Source organism: Tupaia chinensis, unplaced genomic scaffold (assembly GCF_000334495.1).
Source record: "Tupaia chinensis unplaced genomic scaffold, TupChi_1.0 Scaffold000495_1, whole genome shotgun sequence".
NCBI classification, from domain to species: Eukaryota; Metazoa; Chordata; class Mammalia; order Scandentia; family Tupaiidae; genus Tupaia; species Tupaia belangeri.
In genome coordinates, this window is record NW_006160007.1 from 2,262,061 (window position 1) to 2,277,471 (window position 15,411).

The window sequence follows — 15,411 nt, forward strand, 5'->3', positions numbered from 1 at the left end:
TGGTACCTTCTCTGGATACACTTTTGTGTCCCTGCCTGCAAAGCACTTTGGGAGGAGTTTGGTTTACTGTGGGGATTCTCCCTTGGCACCAGAGCTAAGGTGAGGTTCGCAATCCCAGCAGAAGAGTGACTGACGTTCAGCCCTGACGTGGGCTTTACCCAACCCTTGCCCCCAGTTTCTGTCTGTGGCTGCCCTTACCAGTGGCTGTAGTCGAGATGCTGTCTGATGACAGTGTGGGGCTGCACGGTCCCGTAGGCATCCACCTCAGGCATGTTCATGTCGTCAATGAAATAGATGAGCTTCTTGTTGCCTGGAGGGCCGTAGTTTCTTCCAGCCTTCTTTTCTAGAGGCTTCTCTAGGACGGCTGAGGAGAGGTTCAGTTAGTGAGAGAAGCAGGGGCTTTACACCTCAGACGCCAGTATTAAGACAGAATCGATGTTGCAGACAAGCCATGGCACAGCCTGCACGTGTGTACAGACAGCAACGGTGAAGATGCTGACAATGGCTACTACTAGACCAGGCCTCTGACAGGACCAGAAGGTGGACCTGGACGTTACGAGGCATGATGGTGACAAACCCACCAGGAATTGAGCCTCTTACTACATGTACCATGTCAGGTTTTTGTGAACATTTGTTATTTGTTGTTGTATAACAACACTGGAAGATCAGTTATTCTCATCCCATTTTATCGATATGGGCACCAAGGCTCAGAAAACCTATGTGACTTTACCAAGGCAGATCCAGGATATGAACTAGAGCAGTTAAATGGCAAAGCCCATGCTCCTTCTATACAAAGGGTCCTCACTCTCCTTTGGCTATAATTCATAGTTCCAAGTCAGGTGCTGTATTTCCAAGGAAGTCTACAGGTAACTGGATCCTGGGTAGACCTGCTCTCTCTATGACAGGGAAGGAGCATGAAGGCTGTGGCTTCCTTCCTAGAGCTGGATAGACGCTTCTCTCCATTGCTGAGCTATACGGGAGGAATTACTGGGTATCTGACTAAGAATATTCCCAGGGTGTTCATCTCATAGGGTTTTCCTTGATGAGGGTAGAAACATCAGCCGCAGACAATTTCTCAAATGCTTCCAGTGTCATGCATGGCTCCCTTCCCTGCCTTCAGTCTTCATGACCCCCTGTTGGAGCATCTCAGTGCCTTTCTGGAGACTAAACACAGGGACTCTGTTCGGGAGTTGTTTCTCTGGCCACCAAGCCAAGGGGAGGTAATCAAACAGCACGCTTTCCCAGCTTGACAGGACTTGTTCAGAACAAACTTAAGCAATGGGGTGGAGATATATGTACTTTTTTAGTAAAGCCATTAAATATTTATGGATTGCAAGAACCAACACCTCCTAGTACAGCTAGAATCACTAAGAATCATTTGATTTCTTCTCTTGAAAAACAAGTTTGTAAACAAGGAGAAAGTGTCAATAGACATCGGAAGGTGACAGAAAGAAAGACAAGTTCCTTCAAGAAGCTCGAATATTCTAATTTCCTGGTCCTGAGTTAAATTAAGTGTTTCAAATATGAATTAAATTTAAATTTAATTAGCATCCAATTAACATACACTATCAACCAATTAATCACCCAACACCTTCTTCTCCCCTAAAGTTACAACAACTATATATGAGATCTGTCAAAATGAAATATAATTAATGGGCTGCCAAGGACATGCTTTTGAGAACAGTCCTTCTGGTAGGAAATTCTCTCCTTCGAAAGGCTTGTTTCTTCTCCTCCCAAAGCAATGATATTCAAATCAGTCCCTGGAATTAAGCAGACCCTGTAATTTGGATTGATTAAGCTCTTTATGTGTCTGAAGGATTGTTGAGGGGGGAAACATGTCAGTTAGCAAGAAGTGGCCATGGAGTGCACTGGATTATCTCAAATGATGATACATTCTCCAAGGAGAGCAAGAATTCCTTCAGGACGGACACATTTTACATTCTTTCTTGGCCAAGTTCTGCTCTGTGTCCCATTCAGGATGGAACAACAGTGAGTTCTTCTGTTTCTAGGCAGAACTGATGAGCAGAAGTAGATTTAAGTTTCAGATGAAAGAAAGGTCAAGGTTGAAAAAAATATTTAATAGGTTTTTGTCAAAGGGCACGTGTGATCACTGGAGAGAGACAGTGAGAAGGAAAGTAAGAAATTGACCCCCAAGAGGGATGGCCATACCCCAATCCTTTCTCCTCCATTCTCCTCTTGGGATTTGGGCACACATATGCACACATGCACGCACGCATGCACACACACACACGCACACACACACACAGTGTGATTTTCAAACCACCAGTCCAAGACTTGAACCACAGTCATGTGGGAGTCTAGTGCCTTAACTAACACGCTACCTGGTAGCCACATTGTTGAAGGTTTTAAACACATGAGCTGAGCCACGGAAGGAAACATGACCCTCTCAGTACATCATTGAGTTCTGATTGTCATGAACAGGCCTGAAGACTCAAGCCCATATGTAGGCACATGCCAGTTTAACATTCCTACTGAATTTCTCCCTGAGACCTCTTGGGAATGGCTCGAGTTCTAGCTATGGCCATATAGAGTAGCTCCTGCTGCCCCATCAGGGTCTGGGTTTTTTTCTTGCCATTACCAGACACCATTTAACTGTCATCTTCTATTTGAAGAACAATGGAAGAGATTTTTTGCTATAAGGCACATGTGCAGGCTGGAGAGATAGAGAGAGAAAGAGAGAGAGAAAAAAAAAATCACCCTGCAGAGGGATGGCCACATCACAACCCCTTTTCCCCTGTTCTCCTCTTGGCATCCTGGGCATACATGCACACACACCCAGCATGAGTTTCAAGCCCCCAGGTCTGGGACTCAAACTGTAGTCAGCCATGGGACCAGCAGCTGCCGTAATGGCTATGTCGCTGGACTCCCAGGTAGTCAATCATGGTTCGCGTCCTGGACTTGGTGGCTTAAAACTCACACCGGGCGCGTGTGCGTGTGTGCCCAAGATCCCGATAGGAGAATGGAGCAGAAGGGATTGTGGTGTGGCCATCCCCCTTGGGAGGTGATTTCTCACTTTCTGTCTCTCTGTCTGTCTCTGTCTGTCTGGTGAGCGCACACGCCCTATAGTAAAAACCTCTCAAACAACAACAACAACAACAACAACAAACTGTGGTCAGCCATGTGGGAGTCCAGTGCCTTAACCGCCACGACACCTGATGGTCCCTTAATTTTCAGTGTGGCTTCCAATTGGTTTTCTCATTTTACCATCTCCATTGCCACCAGCTTTGTGCACCAGCTCTCACCTTGTGTGCTGGTCGGTTCTGTTACTAATAATTTAAATACCTGAGTCTTGGGGCTTTCAGAGAAGAGAAGCTTATTCAGCTGATAGTTTTGGAGGCTTAGAAGTCTAAGAGCATGGTGCTGGCCCCTGGCAAGGGTCTTCTCTCTTCATTACAGCAAGGTGGAGGGCAGGAGCATGTGTCTGTGTCTAGGGTTTGTCTTTGTCTCCTCATAAACTCTCCCCTCCCCCAGGATTTAATCATGGGGGCCCCACCCTGATAGATTCCCAAAGGGCCCACCTCTCAATTCCACCCTCTTTTTTCACCTTTTTTTTTTTTAAGTTTATCTATTCCATGATTGAAAGAGACAGAGAGGGAGAGACAACACCCTGATAGGGTCTTGATGCCAAGATCTACTCTCAGCTTCAGCCAGCTCCAAACACAGGCACGCACATGCCTAGCATACTCAGAGAGATTTCTCCCAGACAGGTCAACAGAGAGTCACTTCCATTTTACCACTACGTTACTGTCCCGTCCAAGTTTTCACTTTCCTGATCCTGATCCTGTTACAATGTCAGTTATATTTCTAGCACATGGACTTTGGGAGACATATTCAAACCATGGCATCTGGCAATCCTTCCAAATGATCTGCCTGCTTCTCCCTGGATTCCCTTCATTATATTCTCAAAGCAGCAGACAATGTACCCCTGTAAAAGATAAATCGGACCATGCCAGTTCCCTGCTTACAGCTCTTCAGGGGCGCCCTGTCTCATTCAAAACCAAAGCCAGTCTTACAACTCCTATGAATCTTGCACCTCTGTTTTCCCTCCTAGCGCTCCCCTTTTCACTTGGCTCCAGCTACCCTACTTCTGCCACACTAGTCACTTGTGGCCCCAGAGTATTTAGGGGTATCTGGCTGTTTCCTCTTTCTGGAATCCTCTTCTTCTAAATGCCAGCATAGCTTGTTTCCTCACCTCCATTTCTTTACTCAAATGCCATTGGTCAGTAAGGCCTGCCCGGCACTCTACCCACAGTTAAAACCACCACCTCCTGTCCCTTGCCTCTTCTTCGTTTTTCTTTGAAACACTCATTGCAACCTGACGTCCCATGTCTTTTACCTGTTTTCTTCTTTATCAGCCCATTCATGGCTTCCACACTAGAGTATAAACTCCACAGGAATTGTCCTGTTTTCTTATTGTTGAAACTCCAAGACTGAGAACATTATCTAGCATGGAGTAGGGTGCTTAAAAGTCAGTTATTAAATTAAGAAGTGAATGACTGTATTTTATAATAACAAACCCCGTGAGATGGGCAACGAAAGCCTTATTTTCCCATTTTGCAATTAAGGATAGGTCAAGGTGGGTTAAATACTCTGCTAAAGAGACTGGCAGGCGGCATGGTGGTTAAGGTGTTGTACTCCCACATGACTGGCCCCAGTATGAGTCCCAGAGCTGGAGCCTTGAGAATCATTCTGGGTGCTTGTGCAGGCATGACCAGAATCCTGGGAGGACAGTGGAGGAGTGTCCATCCCCTTGGTGGGGCGTGATTTCTCACTCTCTCTCTGTCTCTCTCTGTTTCTCTTGGGCCAGTATATGTGCCCTATGGCAAAAACCTTAAAAAAAAATACTCTGCTAGAATCAGAACAAGAAACACATGTTTTTAGATAGTGATTCCAATGTTTGTCCATCTCACTCAATGAAAGACTCTTTGTAAACCCTCACATCTCACTCCTCTTTAGGCTGTCTCTGATCATCCTATTCTCACTGATCCCATGGAGCACTGCTAGGGACCCAGCTCTGTAGGGTGCATGTGACGTGTGTCATTTCATAGACCCGACACAGGGCCCTCTGATGTATTATCCCTACCTCTTAAAAATCTTTTAACAGATGAGAAAACTGAAGCTTAGGAAATTAAGAGATTTCTTTAAAAATTCCCTCCCACTTTGAGACCAGCAGTTAGTGTAATGGCTATGTCACTGGACTCCCACGTAGTCAACCATGGTTCGCGTCCTGGACCCGGTGGCTTAAAACTCACGCCGGGTGCGTGTGTGTGCGTGCCCAAGATCCCGAGAGGAGAATGGAGGAGAAGGGATTGCGGCATGGCCATCACCACTGCGGGGTGATTTCTCACTTTCTGTCTCTCTGTCTCTCTCTGTCTGTCTGGCGAGCGCACATGCCCTATAGCGAAAACCTCTCCCCCCCAAAAAAATTCCCTCCCACTTTTCCTTCCTCCTTCTCTCCCTTTCTTTTTTCCAGGAGAGATAGAGGGCCACCCTCCCCCCCAACTCCCACCCCTAACATACAAATCTTGCCAACCTGAGATCCTCCCCTCAGCCTTCCAGCTATCCAGGATCACAGGCATACCTGGAATGTTCAGACTGACACAAGATCTGAACCTTGGGCCTTCCCATATGACTCCAGTAATGTACTTAGGCATCCTACCACCTGCACCATGTGGCTGGGCTGAGGTTAAGGGCTTTTATCCAAGGCCATGTGGCTCCTAAGTGGCAAAGCTAGGATTTAACCCAGATCTGCCTAGCTATGGGCCTTCATGTAAGCACTACTGTGAGCTAATTCTTAGACGTAGCTACAACATGACTTTGGCCCTTGAAAAATTCTCAATTTAATTACCTCATTGCCTGCATTGTAATTTTTTTCTTTGAGAGGTTTTTCACTATAGGGCGCGTGTGCTCGCCAGACAGACAGAGAGAGACAGAGAGACAGAAAGTGAGAAATCACCCCCCAGGGGGGATGGTCACGCCGCAATCCCTTCTCCATTCTCCTCTTGGGATCTTGGGCACGCATGCACACATGCCTGGCGTGAGTTTTAAGCCAACGGGTCCGGGACGCGAACCGCGGTCGACTACGTGGGAGTCCAGTGACGTAACCATTATGCTAACTGCTGGTTCCCGCCTGCATCATAATTTTGACAGAGATCATTAGTAATATAATGATGTCTTCCTTCGCATGAGTAGAATTTGTGTACTCGTATTTGAACTATTTTCCTTTCATATGATCTAATTTTTGACATGATAGGCCTTTTCAGTTATATTGTAAGGGTATCACATCTATTCTTACAAAAATAACATACTTTGCATGATTACAAAAATAATTCATATTCATCTTAGAATGATTAAAAAGCATAGAAAATCATAATTATGAAAGTAGAAATAGCTCTTAATTCTATTGCCTGGCAGTAAGGACTACTTTCAGTGTTTTGGCATATTTCATTGTAGTCTATTTGTTCTGTTAAATATTTTCCTCTACAAAATCAGAATAATATTGAATAGATTACTAGTATATATGTATACATATAATTTCATATATTGCAAACCTCTTTATATGATAATAAATATCCTCCAAAATCATAGTTTCAATTGCTGAATTATGTTTTGTAATTTGGGATGTTATGTCTCTAGAATTGATGGAGTAAATTCTCTATTGCCTGAAATGAGTGTTTTAAATTTCCTTATACATGAAACTTCCATCCTCCAACTCTAGTCAGAGTGTCCTGCCTACTAGTTGGTAAACCTTGGACAATTAATCTTTGATTTGTGTCATCTCCTTTTCAGAAGACTAAATTTATAATAGCCATCTATATTTAAAAATATAATAAGCACAATACTTCTCCTAGGTTGAGAATATGAGTAGACCTTCTTTAGGTCCTGTTTGACCTTAAGCCTTTAATGAATAGGTTATAAAGATTTATTTTACGGGAAGTTTCAAACATCTGAGCTCCTTTCTAATTAGTGTAATTACATACTCAAATATTTGTTGAACTAATAACTCAAATCCCGATTGAGTGGTAAGAAAATTCAGGATTGTGATAAGCATGGCCTTTGGCTCACTCCTTTTATACTGAAGTTATAAGCACACCAATGCCTTCACCAAGTTCCCTGCTCCTCCTTTCGTTTCTAAACTCTCCTGTCTGTGGGTCTTCAGATATTCTTTTGTCTTTTTTTTTTTTTTTAAAGATTTTTGCAATAGGGCACATACACTCATAGGAGAGACAGAAAGTGAGAAATCACCCCCCTGCAATTCTTTCTTCTCCCTTTCCCTCTCAGGATTTTGGGTATGTATGCATACACTCCCAGCGTGATTTTCAAGCTGCCAGGTTGGGAACTCGCACCATGGAGTTGGCCATGTGGGATCCATCTACCTTAACCTCCATGCCACTTGCTGGCCAAAACACACTTTTATCTTTTAAAATTATTTATATTTTCAAAAAGAGAAAAAATGTATTTGAAGACACTTAAAACAGACCAATTAAAATAAAGACTAAAGGGACTAGCAGGTGGTGTAGTGGTTAAGATGCTGGACTCCCATATGGCCAACTATGGTTCAAGTCCCAGATCTGGTGACTTAAAAATCATGATGGGCATGTGTGAATGCGTGCCCAAAATCCCAATAAGAGAATGAAGGAGAAAGGACTGAGGCATGGCCATCTCCCATGGGGGGTGATTTCTCACATTCCCTTTCACTTCTCTCTCCAGCAAGCTCGTGTGCCGTAAAAAATAAAAATAAAAAATAAATAAATAAAGACTAAAAAGGGATTGCAAAATAATACAGTATGAGAAGAAACTTATTTGTGCCAGTAATCTAGAATGACATAGTTACTGTACTCAAATAAAAATTTATCTCACATTTTCCTTTATGAACTGCTTGCTTGAAAGCTCAGAACTAAATCTGCATTTAATTACAGCTAACCGTGTCATCCCAGATTACTGGTACAAATCCATCCTTTCTTTTGTATGAAAAAAAAAATCTTTCAGGCACTAAATTCTAGAAGGCATACATCATGGGTACTTACAAAAGATGTAACAGGCTGCAAAATGGTCTTCAACTGAGATTTGGCAAAAGATATAAAAATAACTTAGAATGATCTTTCATCATGCTAACTCTCCATGAAACCCAAGGATACACCATTAAAGGGTAACTCATCAAGGGAAAAAAGGCAGTGTAGCTGGATTTGTGGAATTCAGAGAAGCTAGTGGGATGGATGATAAACACAGATGCCTGCCTCTCTTCCCCTGAGATGTCAGTGCTGTTGGCCTGGGGTCTGTGCCTGTGTTGGTGTCTAGGCAACTGAAGACCATGATTTTCTTTCTTTCTGGGTTTTTTTTTTTTTTTTTTTTTTTTTTTTTGTTATAGGGTTCAGGCGCTCACCAGAAAGACAGAGAGAGACAGAGAGATAGAAAGCAAGAAATCACCCCCAGGGGGATGGCCATGCCACAATCCCTTCTCCTCCATTCTCCTCTTGGGATCTTGAGCACACACACACACTCGCCTGGCATGAGTTTAAGCCACTGGGTTCGGGACTCGAACTGCAATTGAATACGTGAGAGTCAAGTGACATAGCTATTATGCCAACTGCCGGTCTCAAAGGCTATGATTTTCAATGACCAACTGAGGGGCTTATTATATTTACTATCAAAAGGCAAGCGAGCTATGTGCTATAGGTATCAGATAAACAAAGCTGGCATTCTATTATGGAAATACGATGCACAACTATCAAAAACAGCCTTCTCAAGGTAGAAGGCCACTATAGCTTGATGAAATAAGACAGCCTTGCTATTAACTCATAGGGTGGCTTTGAGAGAAACCACTTAACACCTCTAAGCCTCATCCATTCCTCTTGTGAAAATGAAGACTGTCATTAGATCTGTGATGAACGCCATTGCCAACCTCCACCACTTTGGTCACTTTCCAGCTGGGGTGACCATGTGACACAGTTCTGAATATTAAGACATAAGCATAGGTCAATGAAGTTCCTGGAGAACTATCACCATTTCCTGGCAGGGCCATTACCTCATTTCTTTATTTTATTTCACTATTTTTCCATTTGGAATACAGATGTGATGGCTGTTGCAGCAGTCATTCTACCACCTTGAGGGTGCAGCCAGGAGAATAGCAACTATTTTAGCATTGATATCATTGACCTAGTATTAGTAACACCCTGCCTTCAGACTTTCTGTTGTCTGAAACAAAACAAAGTCTTTGTTATGCCACTCACATCTAATTTTCTACTTGGAGCCCAAATCACTACTGATAAAATATCTCATAGGGTAGGGAGGATTAAATGCACTAATGGGGATAAAGCTCTCAGCACAAGGTTGGTTCATTGTGAACATAAAAAAAGTATGTGCTGTCAGGCCAGCAGATGGCATGGGGTTAAGGTACTAGATGCCACATGACTTGCTATTCAGTTTGAGTCCCAGACCCAGGGGCTTGAAATTCATGCTGGGCGCAGGTGCATGCATGCTGAAAATTCTAAGAGGAGACCAGAGGAGAAAGCCTTGCAGTGTGGCAATGCCCTCTAGACGGTGATTTCTTTCTCTCTCTGTCTCTCTCTCTCATGTAAGCACACACACCTAAAGTAAAAAGTATATATATATGTAAAAGTGTGATCTATCCACACTGAATCCACCAGTGAACACCTGAAGCCTAACTGCCATTTATATTTCCAGGAGTTCTGAATCTGTGATTAGAAAAGTACTCAACGGATGGGACTAGCAGATGGCGTAATGGTAATGTTGCTGGACTCCCATGTAGTCAACTGTGCTTTGAGTTCTGGACTTGACGACTTAAAACTCGCACCAGGTGCATGTGCATGTGCCCAAAAACCTGAAATGAGAATAGAGAAGGGACTATGGCGTGGACATCCGCCTGGGGGTGGGGGGTGATTTCTCTCTTTCTGTCACTCTGGCTGACAATCACATGTATCCTATAGCAAAAATCTCTCTCCACCTCCTCCCCTAAAAGAAAAGTATAAGTGGGGACTCCAGAAATGGGTGTAATGAAAGAAAGATGTCAATATTATCAAGCAGTTGCCGCCTCTGTAGAAGACCAACTGATTTTGGTAAAAATAGCATTCTGATGGCCTAGCAGGAAGAGAAAAGGATTTGTTTGAGTTCTTTTTGTTTTGGCAGTTAAGGTTTAGTAATTATTGTATAATACAGAGTCTTAAATTTGAGAAGTATTTTGTTAATATTATGGTAGCAGCTTCCATTTACTAAGTACTTATTGTATGCTAGGAATCATTTTGAGTGTTCTACATATTTATCTTACTATTGAGGAATGAAAAGAATGAACTATTGAGATACTCAATAAGCTATATAAATCTCAAAATCATGCTGAGTGGAAGAAGCCAGGCAAAAAAAAAAAAAAAAAAGTGTGTATCGTATGATTCCATCACACAATCGTGTGATTCCATCACACAAAATTCTAGAAAACACAAGCTAAGATTTGTGAGGAAAAAAAAAAGCAGATTAGTAGTTGCCTGAGCCAGGGCAGGGAGGCGAAGGTTGGGAAGGAGGCATTCAAAGAGACGGGAGGGAACATCTGGAGGTGATGATCAGTTCATTGCTTTCAACTACGGTGATGGTTTCCTGAGTGTGCAAATATTCCAAAAAATATCATATTGTATACTTTAAATATGTGAGGTTTATGTATGTCAGCTATAACTCAGTGTAGGGATTTTTTTTTATAATCAGGTTTTTTTTTTAATTATTTTATTTAACTTTATTTTATTTATTTTTAGTCATTTACTTTAATTTGACCAGAGAGGGACAGGGTGAGAGAGAGAGAGAGAGAGTGAGAAAGCAAGTTATCAGGTCCGGGACTTGAACTGCAGTTTGGCCATGTGGGAGTCCAGCACCCTTAACCACCACACCACCTGCCGACCCTCTCAATATAGTTTTTTTAAAAAAGAAAAGTGTAAAGAGAAATGTATGCTGTAGGAAAATTAATAAATGAGCTGTAATTTATTGCACAGTGGAATTCTATGCAGCAGCGAACATGAATGAAATAGAACTGCTTGTCTTAAAATAATGATTAAAGGGGCCCTGATGGTGGCAGAGCAGTAAAACATGAAACACTGTGAGGGTGACCCACATGGGAGGTTCCAGGTTCACATCCAGAGACCTCTGAGTACGTGGGGTAAGCGTGTGCCCATGATTCTGGGGCTGGCTGAGGCAGGAGGTCGACTGTGACCTGGGGGGGAGGTTGTCTTTCTGTGTCTGTCTCCTTCATGTATGGAAGAAATAAATAAATATCTTAAAACAATGATTAACAAAGTAAGTTGCTGGGTCAGTCGGTGGCATGCTGGTTGGAGTAACAGTCACGTGTCCCCCTCACGGTTTGAGTTCCAGACCTGGAGGCCTGAAAAGCATGCCGGGTGCATGTGCATTAGGTGCCCCAAATCCAGAGAGGAGAATGGAGGAGAAGAGACTGCAGCATGGCCACCCCCGGGGGTGGGGTGGGGTGGGGCTTCTTCACTTTCTTTTTCTGTATTTCTCTAATGAGTGCATGTGCCTGATAACAAAACTTAAAAAAAAAAAAAGGAGGTTGCCAAAAGGAAAGCACCATATACTATACAGTTAAATGTACCCAGAACCTTACATGTTTTGGGAATCCATGTTAGCATCAGAAGTGTGCACTTGGAATGACACACGCTGACTTTAGTGTCCTTGTCAATGAGGGGCAAGAAGAAGGGACGGGCTGGTGTATTAGCTGAGCTTATCATGCGAAGGCCCGTAGCAAATGCCAGCACTTTAGCATCTGTCAGATCTGGGTAATGGGACCCGAGCATCTGTTACATTCTCTTTTGTACTTTTCTGCATATCTGAAATATTTCATAATTAAACAAAAAGTTAAGTGATTCCCCATCCCGTACTCAGTATCTAGTTTCCTTGCCAAGGAAAACTGTTGTTACTAGTTCCTTTTGTGTCCTTTCGGATGGAGCTTTCAGATGCATACATGGCACAGGTGTGTGTGTGTGTGTGTGTGTGTGTGTGTGTGTTTATTCTGTATATGTCAATTTTTATTCATCTTTTTTTAAGTCATATATGTGAGTAAATTAAAAAGAAATTGTCAGAGGGCTTTTGTGCTTACTGCAGAGAGACAGAGAGAAAAAAAGAAAGTGAGACAGCTCCCCCCATGGGGAATGGTCACACTGCAATACTTTCTCCCCCATCTCTCCCTCCTTTTGGGATTTTGGGCATGCATGCACATGTGCTCGGCAGGTATTCCATGACCTGGAGCTACCTGATAGGGGATCCCGTGTGGAATCCAGCCCCTTAACCACCAGGCCATGGCTTGACCCCATGAGTGATCTGGTATGTATTTCTTTTTAAACGAGACATAATTAGGAATGTACAAGTGCTGCATCTTGCTTTTCTTACTCAACCAAACTTTGTAATAGTTCCAATTCAGTACGTACAGAGTTGCCTCATTCTCTGAACTTCTGAGGAGGCCAGTAATCCGCCGTATGTGTAACAGGCTGTTTCCCGTCTTTTGCCATTACAGACACATGGTAAACACACATGGTGTGCCCCCATTTGGGTGTTCTTGCTGCCTTTTAAAAGACTATGCCACATTATTTAAGACAAGCAGTTCTATTTTCTTAAATACACAAGGTCTTCTTTTTTTATTTTCTTTTTAATGTTTGCTAGAGGGTGCCTGTGCGTGCCAGAGAGGGAGAGAGAAAGACAGGGAAAGTGGGAAAACATCCCCTGTGGGGCCTGCTCATGCTGCAATCTCTTTTCTTCCATTTCTCCCTCCTTTCAGGGTTTTGGGCACACACCCACATGTATCCATATTTTTATATATACTCGGCGTGTTTTCTCAAGCCCCTGGGTCCAGGACTTGAACCGTGTGGGATCCAGTCACTTCAGCCCTCAGCCACGGGCTGGCCCTATACTGGGTCTTAAGTATATACAGCTATTGAAATACTGGACTGTGAAAAGGGTAAGGGGCTCAGGATGGGCTGCGACGGTTTGTCCCTCGGCTGAACGGCACCAGAACAGCTCAATTTCGGGATTGTGCATTTCCTTTTTTCGTGTTCTATTTTCCTCTTTGATAGCAAATTTTGGGCTCCCACTTTTCTAATGTTCTGAGACCCCTTCTCCTGCCATTTTAGGGTAACCACCTAACCAGACACACCTAACCAGGAGTGTCTGGACCATGACTAAGGCCAGAGGAAGGCGGTCCCAAGTGAAGGAGGCAGCATCTTCCACACTGGAGTGAGCTAGATGGTGTAGACTTGGTTACATGGGCACTTGCTGCCTTGGGGCATTGGCTGCCTGCTGGTGTCCTAGCTGGGTCTGGAGAGGCGGCTTAGAGGACATTCCCGCTTCACCCATTCCCAGAGTGACAGGAGGGATGGTATCGAGGTCTGATGTGATGGCGAGGCCAGCATGGATTACTAAAACACAGTGTGCAGTGTTTCGGTGAGTGCCCAGCTGCAGAGAGAGCTGGTATTTCTCCCCCAACCCCTGGGCTCCTTCCTGTGTTCCAATAGGAGGGAGGGGCGGATTCCTCCAGGTGAGGGATGCAGAGTGAGAACCACAAGTCGGAGCAGTTTGAGAAACTCATTTCTTCCTTGGCTATAATTTTTTCCCCTCTATTTACAGTTTCTTCTTTTATTTTTAACTTTGTAAAAGTGCTTTTTTTATAATTATTATTTTTTGAGAGATTTTTGCTATAGGGCGTGTGTGTTCACCAGAAAGATAGAGACAGAGAGATAGAAAGTGGGAAATCCCCCCCCCCCCAGGGCGGATGGTCATGCCATCTGCTGGTCCCTATTATTATTTTAAAAAACTTCTTTTTATTTATTTATTTCTATTTGTTGTTACTATTATTATTATTTTAATTTGACGAGAGAGAGAGAGAGAGAGAGAGAGAGAGAGAGAGAGAGAGAAAGAAATCAAACTGTCAGGTCCAGGACTCAAACCCCAGTCGACCATGTAGGAATCCAGCATCTTTAACCACCACACCATTTGCTCGCCCCGCAAAAGTGTTTTTTTTTTTTGGAGAGTTTTTCACTGTAGGGTGCGTGCGCTCGCCAGACAGACAGAGAGAGACATAGAGACAGAAAGCGAGAAATCACCCCACAGGGGGGATGGTCACGCCGCAATCCCTTCTCCTCCATTCTCCTCTCGGGATCTTGGGCACGCACGCACATGCGCCTGGCGTGAGATTTAAGCCACCGGGTCCGGGACACGAACCGTGGTCGACTACGTGGGAGTCCAGCGACATAGCCATTACGCTAACTGCTGGTTCCCGCAAAAGTGTTTTAATAAGGTCTTAGGAAATCACTTATCTGGAATACCTGAATAGTACTACTATCAATAATAATAATATCAAATCTTTATTGTGCTTTTCAAAGAGTTGTCTGACTAGGGAAGCAGTATAGCCTTGTGGTTAGGAGGACAGGCTCTGGAGTCAGACTATCTGAGTTCAAAACCTGGCTCCACCACTTACCATATGATGAAAATGTAGCTAATTTAACAGCTCCCTCTGTACTTTGGTTTTATCTAAATGAAAATGATATAAATGCTTACTTCACAGGGCTTTAAAAATTAAATGAAAAAACATGTCAAAGTCTAAAGTCAGGTTAGTGCGTGACATGCACCTGGCAAGTGTTTGCTGAATGTTATTAGTATGATGGTTATTCTTCTTAGCATAATTGTATAGTGCACATGGGCAGAGCTGGTAATCCCATCAGTTGTACTTAAAATAAGTGCACGTGTATATCTTTCCTAAAACAAGGATGAGGGACTATGTTAGGCAGACTAAAGAGTGTTAAAATTTGGAGTCCAGTAGGTGGTGTGGTGGTTGGGGAACTGAGCTCCTACATGGCTGGCCATTTGAGTCCTGCATCTGGTGGCTTGCTTTCTCACTTTCCCTCTCTCTGGTGAGTGCCCGTGCCCTTAGCAAATTAAAATAATAATAATGATGGGACCAGCAGATGGCATAATGGTTATGTTGAAGGACCCCCACGTAGCCAACTGTGGTTCAAGTCCCACACTTGGTGGCTTAAACCAAATGTATGTGTGCATGCCCAAGGTCCTGAGAGGAAAATGTAGGAGAAGGGATTGTGGCGTGGCCATCTCCACAGAGAGTGATTTCTCACTTTCTGTCTCTCTGTCTCTACAGCTAGTGCACACACCCACTAGAAAAATCTCTCTCTCTCTAATAATAATAATAACAATAATAATGATAATCAGGAATAGCAGATGGCATAATGGTTATATCGCTGCACTCCCATGTAGTTGACCATGGTTTGAGTCTGGGACCTGGCAGCTTATAACTCATGCCAGGTATGTGTGCATGTGTCCAAAATCCCAAGAGGAGAATGGAAGAGAATTGCAGCATGGCCCTCCCCCGGGGGA

At 43.5% G+C, this 15,411-nt stretch overlaps 1 protein-coding gene across 1 annotated transcript in view; it reads right to left on the minus strand.

Moving 5' to 3' along the window:
- Positions 1-15,411, minus strand: part of DNAH9 (dynein axonemal heavy chain 9) — a gene marked incomplete at its 5' end in the record, with an annotated part of 330,910 nt that overhangs the window by 183,039 nt on the left and 132,460 nt on the right. Inside the window, 1 exon segment of the mRNA XM_014590899.1 lies at positions 199-364. Coding sequence (XP_014446385.1) covers positions 199-364 — 166 coding nt within the window.